Source organism: Amblyraja radiata, chromosome 18, assembly GCF_010909765.2.
Source record: "Amblyraja radiata isolate CabotCenter1 chromosome 18, sAmbRad1.1.pri, whole genome shotgun sequence".
NCBI lineage: Eukaryota > Metazoa > Chordata > Chondrichthyes > Rajiformes > Rajidae > Amblyraja > Amblyraja radiata.
Window position 1 is genome coordinate 10,062,933 of NC_045973.1, and position 21,986 is coordinate 10,084,918.

Consider the following 21,986-nt stretch of genomic DNA (forward strand, 5'->3'; position numbering starts at 1 on the left):
TCTGTCTGTACATTCTCCCTGTAACCACGTGGGTTTTCTCCTGGAGCTGCGGTTGCCTGCCACACTCCAAAGACGTACAGGTTTGTAGGCTAACTGGCTTGGTAGAATTGTAAATTATCCCTTGTGTGTGTAAGTTAGCGCTGGTTTCTGGTCGGCGTGAACACGGTGGGTCAAAGGGTTCCTTTTCCGTGCTGTATCTCTAAACTAAACCAAACTACTTGAGTGCCCGTTGGCAGTACCGATTCCGTGCTAAGGCTGGGGAGAACATTAATCGCTTTCTGAGACTGAGAATAGTGCCTTTGTAGCCACATAGCGTCATGCTCTGGATTCCAACACTCTCTCAATGCCTTTGATGATGTTGTGTCTCATCAAAACTCGATCAATTTACGTTGCTGAGATTTTAATTTGCGTCTTAGCCTGAGAAATTCAGCAACACTGTGTGCTTGGAATGGATCCATTGTTGGCAAGGAATTAAAATATCATGTTCAGATAATCAGAGAATACAACCTTGCTGATTTTAATTGATGTTTAGTTTAGAGATACAGCGTGGTAAAAAGGCCCTTCCACCCACCGAGTCTACGCTGACCAACGATACACTAAAGGGCCTGTCCTACTTACATGATTTTTTAGGCGACTTGCCGGCACCCGTCATAGTTGCAGCAGGTCTTTGAAAATGTTCAACATGTTGAAAATCCAGCGGCGACCAGACTCGTTGGGCGACTACGCATGACCTCACAGGCGTCACCATGGCCATAATTGTCCACACCACGACATGTTACGGGGTGGCCGAAAAAATCGTGTAAGTGGGACAGGCCCTTAACACTGTCCTACACACACAAGGGACAATTTACAATTTTTATCAAAGCCAATTAGCCTACAAACCTGTAAGACTTTGGAGCGTGGGAGGAAACCAGAGTACCCGAAGAAAACCCACACAGTCACGGGGAGAAGGTACAAACTCCGTACTGACAGCGCCCGCGGTCAGGATCGAACCCGGGACTCTGTACCGGGTAAGGCAGCAACTCTACCACTGCTCCAACCGTGCCGCCCAACAAAACGTTTCACGAAGTGTCCATGGACCAGGTGGTCATTTATTATTAGTTGGTATTGCAGATTGGAATCCTTGCTGAAAGATACAGCGGTGGATTGTTTAGTGCTTTAACAAGAATCAATAGTCTTTCTTCATCTCCTCAGCTGTAGCAGAACACCGTGAAGACCGCATTTACCAACTCCCAAAGCCAAACAAAGAAAAGAGGTTTTTAAAAAATGCAACATGTCCTTTGAATGAACTCATGATGTTAATTAGCCTTTTTGGTTTGCAGTCAACAACATTTCGTTCCTTTTGTATGATTTGCATGCTCTGTACTTTCCTGCTTTGGTGTCTACATTTGAATATTCTGGTAAGGTCTGCCCATTACTGAAAGGGATTGCAGGGAGTTGCAGATATTGCATAGTCCATCACACAGACCGGGTTTCCCACCATTGCCTCCATCGACACTTCACGCTGCCTCGCAGCTAACATAATCAAGGGCTCGTCCCACCCCTGCTCATTCCCTCTTCTCCCTGCTCCCGTCCGGCAGAAGATACAGAAGCTTGAAAGTGTGCACCACCGGACACGGGAACAGATTCTCCCCCAATGTTATCAGGCTGATGGATGGTCCTTCTGTACGCTAGGGTACTGTCCAACTTACCTCTATCTCACTGCATCCTTGGACTTTGTGCATGGACTGAGGCACTACAATGCTGAGAACTATATTCTGCACTCTATATTTCCCCCCTTGCTCCATCTGTTGTACTTGAGTTTGACATGTTTGTATTTGTGTGTGTGCTGTATCTGATCTGTTTGGATGGCATGCAAAACACAGCTTTTCACTGTACCTCGGGACACAGGACCATAATAAACCTGAACCTTCAACCTACGCAGTACTCATCTGTGAGTTGAAAGGACCTGGTGCTCAGAACAGACTGACATGCTGAGGAATGGGCCACTTGTGGGATGAAACTCAGTCTCTTTTCCCTGAAGCCCTTGTCCCACGATGCGAGTTTACCCAAGAGCTCTCCCGAGTTTAAAAAAAAATCAAACTCGTGGTACTTCATCACGAGTATTTTTTTACCCTTGGAAATTTTTCACACCGTTGAAAAAACTTCACGAGTTTCCACATTTCCCGACTACCTGCCGTTAGCATTACGAGCCGCTACGAGACATCCATGAGCTCCGACGTACCCGCTACGTACATTCTACGTACTTACCACGAGTTTGATTTTTTTTTAAACTCGGGAGAGCTCTTGGGTAAACTGGCATCGTGGGACAGGGCCTTAAGTGATCTCTGAATCTTTCCAGAGTTATCTGTCGAAGATCCGGTTTCCTCCCACACTTTAAAGATGGAGTAACTCAGTGGGGCTGGCAGTATCTCTGGAGGAAAAGGATGGATGACATTTTGTGGTCGGAACCCTTCTTCAGGGTCCTGACCTGAAATGTCATCCATCCTTTTTCTCCAGCGATGCTGCCGCCTGACCCACTAAATTACTCCAGCACTTTGTGTCTTATCTTTGGTCTCAACCAGCATCTGCAGTTTCTTTCTACACAAGTCGGAGGATTATCTGTTGTATGTGACGGCTGGTAGGGTGGAAGGTGAGGACAAGGGGGACTCGCCCTTGTTATGAGTGAGGGGATGGGGAGTGGGAGCGGAGCTACGGGATATAGAAGAGACCCTGGTGAGAGCCTCATCTATAGTTGAAGAGGGGTCGCCTGTTCCCTCAAGAATGAGGACATCTCCGATGCCCTGGTTTGGAACACCTCATCCTGGGTGCAGATGCGGCGTAGACGGAGGAATTGGGAGTAAGGGATGGAGTCCTTACAGGAAGCAGGGTGGGAAGAAGTGCAGTCCAGATAGCCATGGGAGTCAGTGGGTTTGTAGTAGATAGTTTAGTTTAGTTTATTGTCACATGTACCGAGGTACAGTGAAAAGCTTTTGTTAACATCCTTTCTTGGTCGAAAAGAACACTAAGTGCTGGACTAACTCAGCAGGCAAAGCAGCATCTCTGGAGGACACGGATGGGTGATGTTTCAAGTTGGGACCCTTCTTCAGTCGCCAGTCCCTTGTGTCTCTTTTCTCAGTATGTGTGTGTGTATGGTGCAATGGGTTGCAGACAATGGGTGAGTGAGAAACTAAAACACTGCCCAACACGTGAGAGGGTGAACAAAAACAGAGAAGAAGTGTTTTTGAATGATGTTGTTGATAAAATGAGGTTCTTACATGCTAGGAGCAAAATTAGGCCATTTGGCCCATCCAGCGGTGACCAGAAAAAGGTACGACTCTTTGGGTGACTGCTCACGACCATACAGGCGCCCAAATAGTCGTACATTTCCCTGGTCGCCTATGACGGGTGCCAGCAAGTCGCCAAAAAAATCGCGTAAATGGTACAGACCCTTAAGAAGTGTTAGAAATGGCACACAGCCTGTTTCTGGAGAGATTGAATGGTTAAATTAGATAGAGCTCTTGGAGCTAACGGAAACAAGGGGTATGGGGAGAAGGCAGGCACGGGTTACTGATTGTGGATGATCAGCCATGATCACAATGCATGGCGATGCTGGCACGAAGGGTCGAATGGCCTCCTCCTGCACTTATTTTCTATGATAGTAGCCAACTCATGTTGCTCAAAGCCAGTTCTGTCAGCCTGAATCAGATTTCATAACCAAGTTCAGATGAATTTATTTTTGAAGAGAAAAAAATGTTATGCATTACATTTTATTACGTAAAGCCAAAGTGCACTTTTGTACATGGTACGCATTATTCAGTCTAAATACAGAAAATAACTTTAAATATTTAGTAATTATTGTTGACTGAAGCTTTGGAAAGCTTAAAATATTACTTAGCCCTTAATTTAGGACAAATTATGGATCATGCTTAATCAAAAATCACTTTGAAGATTATTTTTATGAATCGGGATAGCCAGCAAAACCTAATCTTTGAAACAGGATTATTTGTGGGAGTTGTTAATTGTTTACCTGCAAACTATTATAAAAGTGACACACTGACATTGTTTTTCCTTCAATAATAGAATTGTGATATCTTTATCCTGTAATTCATAGGAGCCGACTTCCAAATTATTTGTAATAACGTTTCAGTAGAAAAATCCAAAGGAGATGTGCAGTGCAAAGGGACTTGGGAGTACTGGTGCAGGATGCCCAAAATGTTAATCCCCAAATTGAATCGGCAAAGATTGTTTCAAGAGGGCTAGAATACAAAACAGGGATAGGAACATAGAAACATAGAAAATAGGTGCAGGAGTAGGCCATTCAGCCCTTCGAGCCTGCACCGCCATTCAATATGATCATGGCTGATCATCCAACTCAGTATCCTGTACCTGCCTTCTGTCCATACCCCCTGATCCCTTTAGCCACAAGGGCCACATCTAACTCCCTCTTAAATATAATAATAATAATAATACATTTTATTTATTGGGCGCCTTTCAGACATCTCAAGGACACCTTACATAGGTTAGCAGGAATATAAACATATAATCAGAGTAAAATAAATAATAAAGACATCACAGAGACACAAACTAAAAACAGAATTCAGTCCAAAAACAGAAAATCAAAAACACAATGTGAAGAGAGAGCAGCGGCAGCTCAAGCGCGCCAGCGTCCACTCTCCCTTCACGACAGCCATCTTGGACAAAGACTAACAGGATTACATTACAGACAAAAAAATCATCCCCCCACAGTGGATACCACTGTGGGGGAAGGCACAATGTCCAGTCCCCACCCCAAGTTCACCCCAAAGTCAGGCCTATTGAGGCCACCGCAGTTGACTCTACGGAGGCCCGATGTTCCTGGCCGTTCTCACCGGGTGGTCTTGACCTGGCGTCGGGAGAGTCCTCTCAGCGGCTGGGCCACCTGGAACGGCCGCTATCTACTTGGAGACCGCGGCTTCCGAAGCCGACAAGGCCGCGCTGGTTTGGAGCTCCCAGGCTCCCGATGATGAAGTCGGCGCCGCCCGCTCCGCTCCGCAGACCCGCAGCCCGGAGGTGTTGAACACGGCAGTCTCAGCTCACCGGAGCTCCAGCGCGTCGCTCCAGCGCGGCGACCCAGGCAAGGCATCGCCCGCTCCGCTCCACGATAGCGCTCCAGCGCTGTGCCGCCACCGAGGCCGAGGTGCTGGGCGGTCCCCGCCAGGAAACGGCGCTCCAAGCCCGCTGGTAGGCCACGAGGACGGGTCGACGGGCAGCCCGGAGAAAAAGCTGCCTCACCGACCAGGTAGGGACCTAGAAGTAGAGTTGACACCTACCCCCCACATTAAAAAGTCCATATCCCCTACGAGCGAAAAACAGGACTCACTAAAAACTATTAAAAAAAGCGAATTAAAACGGACGGCTGCTGGCTAGCAGCTGTTCCTCAAGTACATTCTGTGGCAGAGAATTCCAGATCATCTCAGTCCTAAAAGATTTCCCCTTTATCCTTGTTCTGGACTTCCCCAACATCGGGAACAATCTTCCTGCATCTAGCCTGTCCAACCCCTTAAGAATTTTGCAAGTAATGTTGAGGCGCTATAAGGCGCTGGTAAGGCCGCAATTGGAGTATTGTGAGCAATTTTCGGGCACCATATCTGAGGAAGGATGCGCTGGCTCTAGAGAGGGTCCAGAGGAGGTTTACAAAAGTTATCCCAGGAAGGAGTGGGTTAACATATGATGAGTGTTTTGACGGCACTGGGCCTGTACTCACTGGAGTTTAGAAGAATGAGGGGGGACCTCATTATAATGTACTGAATAGTGAAAGACTTGGATAGAGTGGATGTGGCGAGGATGTTTCCACCAGTGGGAGAGTCTAAGACTAGAGGTCATAGCCTCAGAATTAAAGGACGTTCCTTTAGGATCAGGAGGAATTTCTTTAGTCAGACCGTGGTGAATCTGTGGAATTCTTTGCCACAGAAGACTGTGAAGGCGAAGGCAGTGAAGACTGTGAAGGCGAAGGCAAAGGCAATGGATATTTTTAAGGCAGAGATAGATGGATTCGTGATTAGTACGGGTGTCATGGTTTATGGGGGGAAGGCAGGAGATTGGAGTTAGGAGGGAGAGATAGATCAGCCATGTTGAATGGCGGATTGGACTTGATGGGCTGAATGGCCTAATTCTGCTCCTATCACATGACCTTAAGTTTTTGCACAGAGGGTGGAGAGTGCCTGGAACCCACCGCCTGGGGTGGTGGTGGAGGCAGATATGTTAGTTGCATTTAAGTGGGGTTTGGATATGCAGGGGCTGAAGAGATATGGATTGTGTGCAGGCAGATAAGAGTTGGCCTTGACATCATGTTTGGCACAGACATTGTGGGCCGAAGGGCCCGTTCCTGTGTTGTGATAATAGTGGTTATCTCCTTAGCTGTTTTAGTCACTGGGGCTACAGCTTTTTGTGTGGACTTTTAACATGGACCAAAGTGACTGTTTTCAATTCACTGTTTTTATGGCCATTTCTGGTAATTAAAAAAAATATTGTCTAGGTTTAAATAGAAATTTAAGTTTGATTAAACAGTTATTTCAAATATTTCTTGGTCGTAGTTTATGATATTGTGTAACAACTCTGCTCAACCTTAATGTTTTCCCTATCTCTCAAAAAGCGTGAAATCTTCACAATTCTTTGCCCTGCACACAGATACAGCAGTCAGGAAAATGTTGCCCCCTAGTGGTTTTATCATTCATTCATCATCGTTGAAAACATTAGCAACGTAGTGGTGCCCGGTTTCCAACGGGAACAGTGACGGACGCACCACACATCTCTGACCTCCAGTTCCTGCGGACTTCCGCCGCCGGAAGTATAGGATTTTGATGTGTGTGCTTTATCATCGTTCCTTACAATGCCATGTACGACAGTGATCACAACTTCTACTGAAGTATGGATGGCCGTTGGCTCGCTAGAAGCTCATCTGCCCTTTGACAGGTCTTGTTTTTGGTCCTGCTGGGAGTCCACAGCCCCCTCCTCACCTGGCAAACCAGGTGGGTGAGACAGTTTAGTAGCCGACTATTCGACCATGGAGCAGGTAGCACAGGATTACATGGTACCCGTGGCGGGGGGAACTCCCCCCCTATTTGACCTGGTTTTAGGTGCCAATCAAGGTTCCACTGGAAGAATTTTAAGGTTCCCCAGAATTGTGAGGCAAATTCCAGATTAATAGCTGTTAGATGTTGACATGGTTTGTTAAAGTCGTCCATTATACATACACTGTACTCGGGTTTCAGGAGCAGCTTCTAGCTGTGAAATTCACCCATTTTTATCATTGAAGATTGCAATAAGGGCCAAATAGATGTTATAAGGTCCTTGGGGATAGGAGTAGAATTAGGCCATTCAGCCCATCCAGTCTATGGTGGCTGATCTATCTCTCCCTCCTAATCCCATGTTGAGTGCAAGTGAACAAAAGACTGGAGATAAGACTCAAAAAGCTGGAGTAACTCAGCGGGACAGGCAGCATCTCTGGAGAGAAGGAATGGGTGACGTTTCAGATCCAGACCCTTCTTCAGACTGGTTAGGGATTAGGGAAACGAGAGATATAGACGATGATGTCGAGAGATAAAAATCAATGAATGAAAGAAGTGCAAAAAAGTTACGATGATAGAGGAAACAGGCCGTTGTTAGCTGTGTGTTGCGTGAAAACAAGAAACTATTGTAACTTGGGTGGGGGGGGGGGGGGGGGTAGAGGTGGCCTTTAGTACTCGTTCTCAGCATGCAAGCAAATTCTCAAAACTTATTTACCAAATTGTGCCCAGTGACCTTGTTCATGTCCATTACCATGATTTGTTAATCTGTCAATTTATCCACGGTTCTGTTTAGTTTTTAGTATTTAGAGATACAGCGTGGAAAGATCATAAGTTCATAAGTTATAGGAGCAGAATTAGGTCATTCGGCCCATCAAGTCTACTTAATACACCGTAACAATCTTCCCTGAAGCAACAAAAGAAAAATCATTCATAACTGAGATATACATTAATAAATGTAATTTATAAACGTACATCTCGGTTATGAATGATTTTTCTTTTGTTGCTTCAGGGAAGATTGTTAAGGTGTATTAGTGAGGAAAAACAAGGGATTTTTGAGATATTAAGAAAACAATTGGCACGGAACTAACCCTTGAATCCCCTCCCACCCTCTCTGCCCCTCCCCCACCCTAGTCGACTTACTTGTTTCATTGCCATCCTGTTGAGTTTCATTGTCTGTCGAACTCATTCTCACCTAGCCCACAGCCAACAATGGACCATTGTGGGCCCTACCTTTACTTGATAATCGTTACTTTTTTGCATATCTCTCACTCTTTGTTCTATACCTCTCTGTATCATCGTCTACATCTCTCATCTCCCTTTCCCCCCGACTCTCAGTCTGAAGAAGCGTCTTGACCCGAAATGTCACCTATTCCTTTTCTGTACAGATGCTGCCTGACCCGCTGAGTTACTCGAGCATTTTGTGTCTGTCTTAAGAAAACAATTGTTGCCTTCTCTACAATTTAATTCATTGTACTCAGTTTCTGTTAAATCTACATCTTGACCTCTTCCATCCACCAGTGACAGACAGTCTCTAATGGAAGGAAAAATTGGAGAAAGGGGGCCAAGCAAAATAAAAGAAGATATGGGAGTTATAGTGATATTTGCATATCTATTTGTACATTTCCCATAACATTTGAATCCTTTCACAACTTAGTCCATCACAGAGCTTTCTTTCTGTAAGTGTCTTCTTTGTGAGCCTTGTTTGCTTTTCTAGTTATAGTGTTAGAACTGGAACGAAAAAATGAATTCGCCTTGGAGCAATTATTCGTCAAGAAATCATGGCGGCCCTATGAAAGGACCCATTTTATGCACAAAAGCGGTGACGTCAAAGCTGTGTAAAACAGCTAATGGCAAATATTTTTAATTTAAGCGGCTAACTACCATAGCATCTTGAAAGCTGCTTCTGTGTGCCGTTGTTGCCATTATATGCATAACTAATTAAACAAGCTTTTTTCCTCAAGACCAACAGTTCTGATGCCATTTTATCTAGGCCACCGGTAGCTCACTTTGGATCATAGTCGGCAGATCCCAATTGTCCCGTTTCCCAAGTGAAGTACTTGGGGGAGCACTTTCAAACCTTCCTGTTTAATTTACTTCAAAGCTCGGTGAATGTTGCATTGCACCTGATATGTTGGAACTTAACCATTATCAGGTAAGTTTAACACTTTAATGCGCTGTATAGAACTGGCATTTATCAATGTCTTCAGTTCCTCGTTGAAGTAATGTATTTTCAATTACACATCATTTGTTGTCCTTGAGTTGTTTCTCCTGAATATTCCTTTTGTACTGTCTGCTATAAATATTTTCCCATTCCTAAAATAATGAGTATGACATCCATAAGTTATAAGTCTGTTTTTGGAGATTCCTTGAAAGAACTGCATTCTGATGCTAAAATTTGCCATTGGATGCAAGCGGAAGGAGAATTGATTGAATTAAAGTACAAATTATTTTTTTAATTTAATATGCTGTAATTGGCTTCAGGATTATTTTTGGCTTTGCACTTTCAAGACTTTTCACTGTTGCTTTGAGTCAGGGAGAGCAAATGCAGACTTTAAACGGTGCTTGCAGTTCATTCACGGTAAATTCAATGAGAGTGCGATGCTCAAAACATCTTACACGTGAGCACTTTGAACAGTCTTAATATACTTTATAAATCGCAATGTGTTCACGTATTTTTGATGCTGCTTTCAGTGTTTTTCATCTTGCCTCATTTGTTTGAAAGAGATTTTCATCTCTTCCAAGCTAAGAATTTTCTGTGATGCCAGGTTTTCAGTGATACTGAGTGCAACACCACACTTCATTAACAGCAGCAGATAAGGCGGAGATTGTCAAATTCTGGATTGGTACGGTTTAGTGTCAAGGGATTAACGGGAGAAGGCAGGAGAATGGGGTTGAGGGGGAAAGATAGATCAGCCATGATTGAATGGCGGAGTAGACTTGATGGGCCGAGTGGCCTAATGCTGCTTCTAGGACTTATGAACTTATAAGAATGTGCAAGAACCTTAAATTAACGCTGTTTTCTTGTTATTCTGTTCCGCATATAGGTGCAAACCCACCTTGAAAATCCGACCAAATACCACATACAGCAAGCGCAGAGGCAGCAGGTTAAACAGTATCTGTCAACAACTTTGGGCAACAAACTGTCAAACCAGGCCTTAAGCATGCCCTGTTCCAACCAACAAGGTGATCATATCATGCCCCCAGGAAATGGAAGCAGTGCTCCCAACAGCCCAATGGCCATGCTAAACATCGGCTCAAACTGTGAGAAAGAGGTAATCCCCACTTTTCTCTTTGTGTGGAATTTATTGGCCTGCAAGTAACTAATAACAAAATGCAAGATTGTTTTAAAATACTGCTTTAAAAACACACACACACACGCACGCACGCGCACACACACACGCACACGCACACACACACACACACACACACACGCACGCACGCACGCGCACACACCAAACACGCACACACACACACACATACACACACACACACACACACGCACACGCACACGCACACACACTGGAGTAGCTCTGCGAGCCAGGTACCACCTCTGGAAAACATGGATAGGTGACGTTTTGGGTCAGGACTTTTGCCTTCTGAAGAAGGGTCTCGACCCGAAACGTCTGGCAGTATGATTTATAATTGCAAGTGACATTATCGAAAAATCAAATTTTGAGAACTGGAGGAATGTAATATGACTGCCCTTCATATCATTCTTGTGATTTAGTGTTTCTGATTATTCCATCCTAACACTTAAGCATGTGGGTAACTCTACTGATGTGCCTACCTGTACACAAAAAATGCTGGAGAATCTCAGTGGGTGAGGCAGCAGCTATGGAGAAAAGGTGCAGGCGACGTTTCGGGTCGAGATCCTTCTTCTACCTGTACATTTTGTTTTCCTATCTAAGGTGCAGACCCATGAAGTGTTACCTGATAGAACATTCATTTTGAATGCCTAACTCTATGACACAATTTAAAATTTAATGCACAGAGAATTGTTGTACAGTTTTTCTAACTGCTCGGAATAAAATAAAACCTCAGTCAGAGCCCAAAAAGAATCTGATTGCAGACTGTATTGTTAATTTGTCTTGCTTCGATCACTTCCCACCAACCCTGCCGAATTGTCCATAGTACTTTATAGAATAAGGAAACTGTGACTTTGACAGCAGTGAATTGCTGATATTAAAAATCCCATTGTAAACTTTTAAACTGTGACATTGGTTAGTAACAGAAAAAAATTAAATTATTGTGATTTTATGGAACAAGCATCCATATGTTAAGTAGTATTAGTGAAAATTGAGTGGAAATTGAGTGTGGAAAGAGGCAGATTGTAAACATACAAATTCCCTTCTGCAAAGTAATTATATGGAATGTAGAATGTCGTTTTCGATGGATTTGCAGACAATAATTTTTTTATCCGTGTTCTGGATGCTTACATCTTCCAGCTTTAAATAACTGGCTCCGACGTACTTTTGACTGCAATGATTAGATGCCAAATATAAAATAATTTGCTCTTAAACTAGATCTGTGTAACACACTGTCTGAAAAACACAGAAAATGTTAAAAACACGTGTCAGTTATTTACTCTCAATATTGTTGAAGCCACTACTGACTTGGTTAAAATTGAAAAGTGACCTCCTAGACCAGTTGCCAAGTCAAGCACACAGTTTAAAACAAGAAGAAAAGGTTTCGTATTCAAGCTGATGGCAATTAGAACAAGAATAAATAGATTAAAAATTGTGTGAAGATCCTTTCTTTATTTTGTTATTCATTATGGTTCCACGCTGAACAAAATGCCTTCAATGTCTGAAGTACACTAAACAATATTTTAATGTTTACTAAAATAAATAAATTTATATAGACTTAATTTGCATTGCACCTTTTGCAATCACAAGACTTTGCAATGTTTTTTGCAGCCAGTGAAATACTTTTAGAGTTATCTTTATAAAGTAGCAATCTCACACAGAGTGATATGATTATGGACAGCATGGTGGCATAGTGGCAGAGCTGCTGCCTTACAGCGCCAGAGACCCAGGTTCGATCCTGACTACGGGCGTTTGTCTGTACGGAGTTTGTGCATTCTCCCCGTGGGTTTTCTCCTAGATATTTGGTTTCCTTCCACACTCCAAAGACGTACAGGTTTGCAGGTTAATAGGCTTGATATTGATGTAAAATTGCCCCTGGCATGTGTAGGATAGTGTTAATGTGCGGGGATCGCTGGTCGGTGTGGACTCGGTGGGCCGTAGGGCCTGTTTCCATGCTGTATCTCTAAACTAAAATAAACTAATCAGAAAGTGATGCCCAGAAACTAAAACTGCATGTTTCATTTCAATGAAATGTACCAAAAAATTAATTTGATTCTTCTGGAGTAAAATGAGCGACCAACCATTTTTGGAGCAGCTCACGTCACTGAAGCAATGTAACAAATTCAAACCAACCCAATCTAGAATTCTGCCTTACCTTCCAGCTCCACACATCACCATCTGGGCAATTCTGGTTTAGTGATCTTACCTAACGGTAGAATGCTGTCAATTGGGTGGAGAAGCCACCCCTGCTCTTCTTGAAACATTTGCTACGGAATCTTTTGTGTCAACCTGAGGGAATAAGAAAGGATCTAATTTTAACATCCCACAAGAAAACAGTGCTTCAAATCTTGCATATCTCCCTCAGTACTGAAGAACTACCTTCTACCAGTCTGAAGTAAGGTCCCGACCCAAAACGTCACCAATCCATGTTCTCCAGGCATGCTGCCTGACCAGCTGAGTTACTCCAGCATTTTGTGTCTTTTTTTCCCCCTCGGTATGCCTTCGGCGTGGATTTTTAAATTGGAGTCTCTGGAGGGGAGGGTTTAATGAGCGTTCAAACTCAGAAGTGAGTGTACTGATTATACTTTGGATGCGGTAGTCGGGTTCAATGTCATAGAACAGTACAGCATAGGAGCAGGCCCTTTGGCCCACCATGTCTGTGTTGATCATGATGCTCAGACAAACCTTATCCTTATCCCTCCATTCCCTGCATACCCATGTGCTTACCCAAGTCTCAAAAGCCTCTATATCACCCACCACCTCCGGCAGCTCGTTCCAGGCACTCACCACTCTGTGTGAAAAATAACTTTCCAGCACATGTCTTTGAAACTTTGCTCCTCTCACCTTAAACTATTTTCAAAAAATAAAATAATTTTATTGAAAAATAAGAAGGTAGACAAAAATCCTGGAGAAACTCAGCATTTGTCTATCTTCGATTTTTCCAGCATCCGCAGTTCTTTCTTAAACTTATTGAAAAAATATGTTTTTTTTCCAGAGTATCTAGGATCCATGTCTGAGTATGCAAAGTGAAGGGGTATTTCTAAAAAAAACTGCAGGATCATTGGGGAAAACAAGTAATATTCTTGATAAAACACTAAGATCATACTATTGCACCTAAAGAAAAAATGCCTAATTTTAAGAACATTTTTAAAGGTCTACAAATTTAACAAGAACTCCTAATTCTTGTTGAATGTGTGCCTGATTCTTGTGGAGAAGAGTAGGAAGGAACTGCAGATGCTGGTTTAAACCGAAGATAGACACAACGTGCTGGAGTAACTCAGCGGGACAGGCAGCATCTCTGGAGAGAAGGAAGGGTGACATTTCGGGTCGGGGAGAAGGGTCTCGACCCGAATCTTCACCCATTCCTTCTCTCCAGAGATGCTGCCTGTCTCGCTGTTACTCCAGTGATTTATATCTGTTTTTTTGTTGGAAGGATTTGGGTTGTGGTAAAGGCAGGAGCACCATTAGCACCATGTTTTGCTTTAAGCCAGTGTGAATTGCCATGAAGAGTTTAATTATATTTGACATTTAAGTTCCAAATCCAGAGATTTTTGGAGGTACTGTGGCTTATCTTGGTGTGAGTTACAATTGTGAAAAAAAACCTGTGTAACCTAGCAGAATTTTCAGAACAAAATCACTCTATTCATTGCTCCCTGATTGTGCTAAATACAGACAAATGTTGCATGTCAACGTTTATCCCTTTAAATACCAAATGCCAATTATATAAAGGCTGCTTAAAATTAGGCAATACAATAACCGTCTGAAGTGAGTTGTTAGAAAAACAATATCCTTAACTACACAACAGTTTCTGATAAAAATGAAGCACGATCTTGTCAATGTGTCTTCTCAAGGTATATCTCTTCTTTATTCTGGGAATATTCCAGGAATATCTTTTCTAAAATACAAATTTGTTTTAGAATCTAACTTCATGTACCTGCTGCACACTCATATCTTCTGGAGAGGAACTAATACTAATACTATTCTTTTTCTTTTACAGGTCTGGTTGCCGGAAATGAAAATGGTAATAATTATATTTTACACCAGTGCTTAACTTGAAAACCTACTGAATTTATTATCTTTAAGTTGGGTGGTGTCCATTTCTGATGCTTCCAATTGCCCACAGGTGTGAAGTGTCAGAGCTGCCCTGAGTCTATCATGGATATTTGGGGAATGGAGTGATATGGATCATGTATAGGCGGATGAGGTCGGTTTTCCTTGGCATCATGTTCGGCACAGACATTGTGGGCCGAAGGGCCTGTTCCTGTGCGGTACTTTTCAGTTTTCTATCCCATTTGCCATGATTGCATTGCCATAGAATGAAAAGTGTTCTTGATTCGAAGATGGGATTTGTCTCCACAACAATTGTGTGGCCATTTGGGAGTACAACGGCTCAAGTGCTTGATGCTGTGAAGCACTGAAGGGTGCAGATAGGACGTCGGGCTGGTAGTTGAGAAATAGTTGAGAAGGTCTCAAAACAGTTGAGAAGATCAAAAGGAACCTGAGGTCTGATGCCAGAAGCCATGTAGGTATAATTGTCAATGAATTAATAGATTCAGAAGCAAAGTTAGCGAAGATTGAAGACACATTGGCAGCACGATGGCACAGCAGTAGAGCTGCTGCCTTACAACGCCTGAGACCCAATTTCGATCCTGACTACAGATGCTGCCTGTACCAATATTGTACGGTCTCCCTGTGACCGCTTGGGTTTTCTCCGGATGCTCTGGTTTCCTCCCACATTCCAAGGACGTACAGATTTGTAGGTTAATTGGCTTCTGTAAATTGTTCCTAAGGCGTAGGATAGAATTGGTGTACGGCTGATCGTTGATCAACGCGGACTAGTTGGGCCAACGGACTTGTTTCCACGCTGTATATCTAAACTAAGCTAAACTAAATATACTGGTTTTGAGAAAGTATTATGGTGGTAACGCTTGGGGAATTGAGACATTATAGCGAAGGTACATCCACCTCCTAGCGATTGAGATTCTTTTCAACTTTGCACCGATTTTTTTGCTTGGAGAAAACTTTCAGTTTGTTAGGAATGTTAAACAATAATGATTACGGCTGATAACATGTTAAATTTAGATTGACTGCTCATGAAAAGAACACTGATTAAAACAGATGGCTGTGATGGTGATAATTTTAACAAGTTCCAAGACAAGAAGGTTTTGTGTGATCTCACATTTTGCTCCCAAGTTATAAATGATAGAGCTTGAAAAATAATATTACCATGAATAGACTAAAGGTGTTTTTAAAATTAACAAAAAATCTCGGCCCATAATTTGGATAGTAACTGGCCATTGTTTATGGTTGAAGTTCGTGTCCCAGAATGACTTCTGGGGCACATAGACATACATTGTGGAATACATCATGCCCTGACTGCCTATTATCAATAGACAGATTTGGCAGATCATGACTTTAATCAACAGAGGACATTAATTTGACGTCAGCTTCGAGCAGCAGTAAGTACCATCCAGCAGCACTATTTAAAGGTATCACCAACTCCTCTCACCTTCTGAGCTGGTTGAATTTGTGCAGTTTCTGCTTTTCTGGACAGAGAGAGCTTCCCGATGTTGGAGGCATTTTTGTTGATGATGCTTCTAAACAAACTACCTACTCCCTTAATGTGGTGACAATGAACTGCAGCTGCTGGTTTCTTGTTTAGTACGGGCATCAGGGGTTATGGGGCGAAGGCAGGAGAATGGGGTTGAGAAAGAATGACAAATCAGCCGAACAGAATGATTGAGTGGAGGAATAGGCTCGATGGGCCGAATGGCCTATTTCTGCTCCTAGAACTAATGAAGATATACTTCGTTCTGTGATGGTCTGCTATGCTAGTTGCATTTGACCCACCATGGCAAACCAGTAATGCATACAAGGTAAATAATTTGTTGATGACGTGATCCTGGCACGCAAGAACACTGTACTGCCAAGTGAAAAGTGATGGAGTAAAATAGGAGTATGCCAAAGTAGCAATCTTCGTCAACCTATAAATACACGGTGGCGCAGCTGTGGAGTTGCTGCCTTACAGCGCTCGCAGCACCGGAGACCCGCTATCGATCCTGACTACGGGTGCAACTTGTACGGAGTTTGTACGTTCTCCCCATGACCTCGTGGGTTTTCTCCGAAATCTTTGGTTTCCTCCCACACTCCAAAGACGACCAGGTATGTAGGTAAATTGGCTTGGTATAAATGCAAATTGTCCCCTGTGTGTGTGTTGGATAGTGTTGATGTGCGGGGATCGCTGGTCGGCGCGGACTCGGTGGGGCGAAGAGCCTGTTTCTCCACTGTATCTCTAAAACTGGAAAAAAATTAAGCTACAATTGGGGCGAAGAAAAATAACCATTAGGCAATGATACCATCTGCAACTTGTAAATCGGTAGGGTGTACCAGTTGAAGGGGAGTAGTATGTGGGAAATAAAAGGATTAGATAGGAGCTCCATCTTCACTCTTTTCAGCTTATTGTTACTATGGACTCAGCAATGTGGCTTTGCATTGATGGCCCACTCCTTAATCTTCATGGAGATATTAGGACCATGTGAATGTGTTCAATCATTCTGTTTAATTGCAGCCTGCAGTTACTTGTCAACTCTTCTATCGAGATGATTACATTAGTTTTAGTTTAGAGATACAGCCTGGAAACAGGCCCTTCGGCCCACCTCAACCATCGATCACCCGTTCACACTAGTTCTATGTGATCCCACTTTCGCATCCTACACACTAGGGGCAATTTACGGAAGCCATTTAACTTACAAAACTGCGTGTTTTTAGAATGTGGGAGGAAACCAGAACTCCCCGGATAAAAAGCCCACGGTCAAAGGGAGAATGTACAAACTCCGCACAGACAGCACCTGTGGTCAATGATGGAACTCGAGTCTCTGGCGTGTGAGGCAGCAACTCTACCGCTGCGCCACTGTGCCACCATTTTGATGAATGTTGAAAACCGTGTTTTTAGTGACCTGGGTTGCTTTAGTTGACCAATTGGCAGCATGCACAAGCCACCAGGTACAGTTCTGAAGTTTGTAATGTTGTCCTGCGTGTGATGAAGCACATAGAGCCTGAAGAAAGGTCTCCACCCTATACATCACCTATTGAGTCTGAAGAAGGTTCTTGACCCAAAACGTCACCTATTCCTTTTCTCCAGAGATGCTGTCTGACACGCTATTTGTGTCTATCTTTCGTCAGGTATTAAGTCTGATTGACGGAGAGTTGTGGTAGGTGAGTGAATGAGGGTGTGGTGCAATACCTGTTGTAGTCAACAGGGAATGGTGATACATAGATACATAGAAAATAGGTGCAGGAGTAGGCCATTCGGCCCTTCGAGCCTGCACCGCCATTCAATATGATCATGGCTGATCATCCAACTCAGTATCCCGTACCTGCCTTCTCTCCATACCCCCTGATCCCTTTAGCCACAAGGGCCACATCTAACACCCTCTTAAATATAGCCAATGAACTGGCCTCAACTACCCTCTGTGGCAGAGAGTTCCAGAGATTCACCACTCTCTGTGTGAAAAGGTTTCTTCTCATCTCGGTCCTAAAGGATTTCCCCCTTATCCTTAAGCTGTGACCCCTTGTCCTGGACTTCCCCAACATCGGGAACAATCTTCCTGCATCTAGCCTGTCCAACCCCATAAGAATTTTGTACGTTTCTATAAGATAGTGAATGCTTTTTCCCACTCATGAGATTAATGACTTTCTTGTTGAACTGTGTCCATATCCTCTGTATAAACCTCCAGAAGTATCTGGCCCCAATGCTGCATTTGTGTTTTGAGGGCATTCTTGCCCCTGGTGGATACAGAACACATCCATTTCATCAAGCCTGCCCTCTATCACACCACAGCACTCCGAACAGATTTGTAGGTCAGTTTGGGTTCTCAAATGCGTGCCAGCCACAATCTATCTCCTGTTTAAGAACCACACAGTTACGAGATGAGGAGAAATTTCTTTAGTCCGAGGCCGGGGAATTTGTGGAATTAATTGCCACAGATGGCTGTGGAGGCCAAGTCAACGGATTTTATACGGTGGAGATTGATAAACTCTTGATCAGTGCAGGGGTTATGGGGAGAAGGCAGGAGAATGTGGTTGCATGGGAAAGATAGGTCAGACGTGAATGATTAGTGCAGTAGACTTGATGGGCCGAATGGCCTAATTCTGCTCTTACAACTTATGAACTTTAACTGACACCAGCAGCTCAAGGCATTGATTCCTGTTAAAGCGCCCAGCCTACGAACAGTGACGTTCACAATGCTGGCTGCCACATTTGGATAATAATTAGCAGGAGGAAAAAAAAAGGTTTCTCAATTGCCTTCATTGGGTAAAAAAAGTCAGATTTACCCCTTTGATCTCACGGCATACAAGGCCTTATGCTTCAGGTTGTTTCTTATGGGTTTTTTCCTGCTGGTTGTCACAGATGGACGATGTCATTGATGACATTATTAGCCTGGAGTCGAGTTATAATGATGAAATCCTTGGACTGCTGGACCCAGGAATCCCAATGGCTAATACGGTAATTTTATATCTTAAATTTAATTCTGATTTTTTGTTTTTTTTTGTTGCTCTTATCTCTTTATGTCCACTGAGTCCACACAAGAGTCCAAAAGGGAACTGCAGATGCTGGAATATCGAAGGTACACAAAATTGCTGGGGAAACTCAGCGGGTGCAGCAGCATTTATGGAGCGAAGGAGACAAAGTGTTCAAAAGGGAACTGCAGATTACAAAGTGTTCAAAAACTGAAGAAGGGTTTCGGCCCGAAACGTCGCCTATTTCCTTCGCTCCATAGATGCTGCTGCACCCGCTGAGTTTCCCCAGCAATTTTGTGTACCCACACAAGAGTCGCCATGTTTTGGCACCATTTTCAAACTCCCAGCCACAGCTGGCCATATGAAGAAAAACAAAATAATGCTTGAACAAGTTAGCTGAAAAGAATACATTAAGAGTACAGATGTAGGAAGTCATTTTAATATTGTGCATGAAAAGATATAATCAATAAATGATGATTTGAATCTTAAGAATTGACAATTTCCTGTATCTGAACATTGTACCGGCCCTTCAGCCCACCGAGTCCGCACTGACCAGCGATCCCTGTACATTAACACTACCTTACACACCCTCGGGACAATTTAACATTTATACCAAGCCAGTGAACTTGTCAAACTCGACGCTTTTGGAGTGTGGGAGGAAACCGAAGATCTCGGAGAAATCCCACGTTGGTCACAGGGAGACTGTACAAACTCCGTACAGATAAGCACCCGTAGTCAGAATCGAACCCGGGTCTCTGGCGCTGTATGGCAGCAACTCTACCGCTATGCCACCGCGCCACCCGTAGTAATAGTTGATGGCGTTACATTTTGATTCCCATTACGACTGAAGTAACACAATACCAGGAAATACCATCACTATTTCAGACCGAGATTTCTAGTCACATTGTAAAGTTTATTCACTTGATCACGTTCAAACCCCGTAAAGATTAATAGTTCAAAATAAATTAATTGTTTATTCATCTCAATTGGGGAGATAATGTTGTGTGCAAAATGATTGCTTCCAACGCCCACCAACTGGATCTCATAGCATTGTATCTGAGATTTTGTACAGCATATCTAATGGGACACAATAAAGCATTCTATAGAGATAATTTTGCTTTCGAGTTGTGTTATTGAGGGTATTAATAAAAGTAATACATAATTTGTTACTTTGAAAGCTTCAGAAGATTAAGTTAAAGCTTAGTTAATTCCACTCAATATTACGTTAGTTCAGTTTAGAAATAAATCCAGTTCCGAAAGCAGTGGTGTGCATGAAGAACTTCCTGTCTACCTAAAGGAGCTGCTTTATAATGGGAGCTGGTTTCACAGGGAGGATGGAAGCAGCGGCCCAATATATGGCAGATGCTGATGTTCCTGAGGCAAATGCGGAGCTTCTCTGTGTTAAGGATGAAAGCGTCTGTGTCTGTAATCACCCCTCAGATGGGTGGCACAGTGGTGCAGCTGGTGGAACTGCAGCTTCACAGTCCCGGGTTTGATCAAGACTTTGGCTGCTGTCTATGCGGAGTTTGCACGTTCTCCCTGTGAATTTCTTCAGGGTGCTCCGGTATCCTCCCACATGCCAAAGACTTGCGGGTTTGTAGGCTAATTAGTCTCTGCAAATTGCCCTGAGAGTGTAGGGTGTGGATGAGAAAGTGGGTTAACGCAGAATTAGTGCGAATGGGGGATGGATGGTCAATGTGGACTTGGTGGGCCAAGGGTCTGTTTCCATTGCTGTTTCTCTAAAACTGTTCATAAATCTGAGTTGCCATCGACTAAATATCTGTGTCCGTCACTGTTAACTTCATTTGAGTTATGAGTGCTGGGGCAAACATTAAAATAATATCGTGCATCTCTCTGGACAGGCCATTAATATAGATCAAAAAACTAAGGTATCCCGTTCCTAATCCTTGAATTCTATTGTACATTGCCCTCCTCAATGAAAAAAATACCACATCACTTCTCTCTCATCTCTGTTCCTAATTAAATGTAGCATTTAGGCTGTAACTACCCCTTTAATGTCATGGTGTTTATGTTGCTAACTTTACTTAATATCATTTTACTGGAATGTGGGATTCTCTTTACATCTTTAGTGTAGCCCATGGAAATGAGGCAACTTTTTACAATCTCTGGATTAAAGTAACTCCAAACCTTCTTTCCTTAAAATCCATGGATAGAAACTTGAAATCATTCCTTGAAATCGTTCATCTCCGTGTGCCATCATTTACTCCTGTTATTGTGCTCACATTGGAGTTCTTGATCCACTGAAGCAAGGATTGATGACCAGCCAGTCTGGTGGGTGATTTGACTGAAAACCTGTAACGTTTGGCATTGTTCCCACCAGCCTGCTGCCCTTGTCTTTATAGGTGGGGGCTTGGGAGCTAGTGTTGAGAAATCCTGGCAGTGCATTATCTCATAGGTTATGGCCAAAGGGGACCGGTGATGAGGGGAGTAAAACTTCAAAGCAGAGCGGCATGGTGACATATCGGTAGAGTTGCTGCCTTACAGGGCCAGAGACCTGGGGTTCGATTCTGACTACAGGCACTTGGCTGTACAGAGTTTGTACGTTCTCCCAGTGACCACATGGGTTTTCTCCAAGATCTTCGGTTTCCTCCCACATTCCAAAGACGAACAGGTTCATCGGTTAATTGGCTTGGTATTAAAAAAAAATTAAAATTGTCCCTAGTATGCATAGGATAGTATTAGTGTGCGGGGATCGCTGGTCGGCACAGGCTCGGTGGGCTGAAAGACCTGTTTCCACGCTGTATCACTAAACTATACTAAACAGTACAAGAGATAACAATCAACCCATCTCCTCTATCCCAGAAGGTGTTGATCTAATTGTGTGTCTTCTTGAGTGGACAGCAATTTACCTCACTTCTACTTTGCACATAAAATGTCCCATGAAAGCTACAACCGCTGCCATTATCATCCCACAATGTTTGTGCTGAAGATGATGCCGTTAAACAGATCTTGTCTGCCTGTACATGATCCATATCCCTCTATTCCCTGCACTTCCATGTGTCTATCCAAAAGCATCTTAAAGCCACTTAAAAGCCACTATCGTAAATGCTTCCACCACCTTCCCTAGCAATGAGTTCCACACCCCCATCACTCACTGTGTAAAAAAAACTTG

The 21,986-nt window shown here is 43.3% G+C and overlaps 1 protein-coding gene across 6 annotated transcripts in view; it reads left to right on the forward strand.

Moving 5' to 3' along the window:
- The window catches only part of mitf (melanocyte inducing transcription factor), a 209,814-nt gene that overhangs the window by 170,436 nt on the left and 17,392 nt on the right, over positions 1-21,986 (forward strand). For 4 of the 6 annotated variants that reach the window (XM_033036690.1, XM_033036693.1, XM_033036692.1 and 1 more), the window contains 3 exons: positions 10,073-10,300; positions 14,331-14,354; positions 18,744-18,839. In XM_033036690.1, the coding sequence (XP_032892581.1) occupies positions 10,073-10,300; positions 14,331-14,354; positions 18,744-18,839 (348 nt within the window). Of the gene's footprint in view, positions 1-9,064; positions 9,181-10,072; positions 10,301-14,330; positions 14,355-18,743; positions 18,840-21,986 lie in introns of those variants that run through there. The other 2 variants (XM_033036696.1, XM_033036694.1) reach the window with 2 other exon arrangements.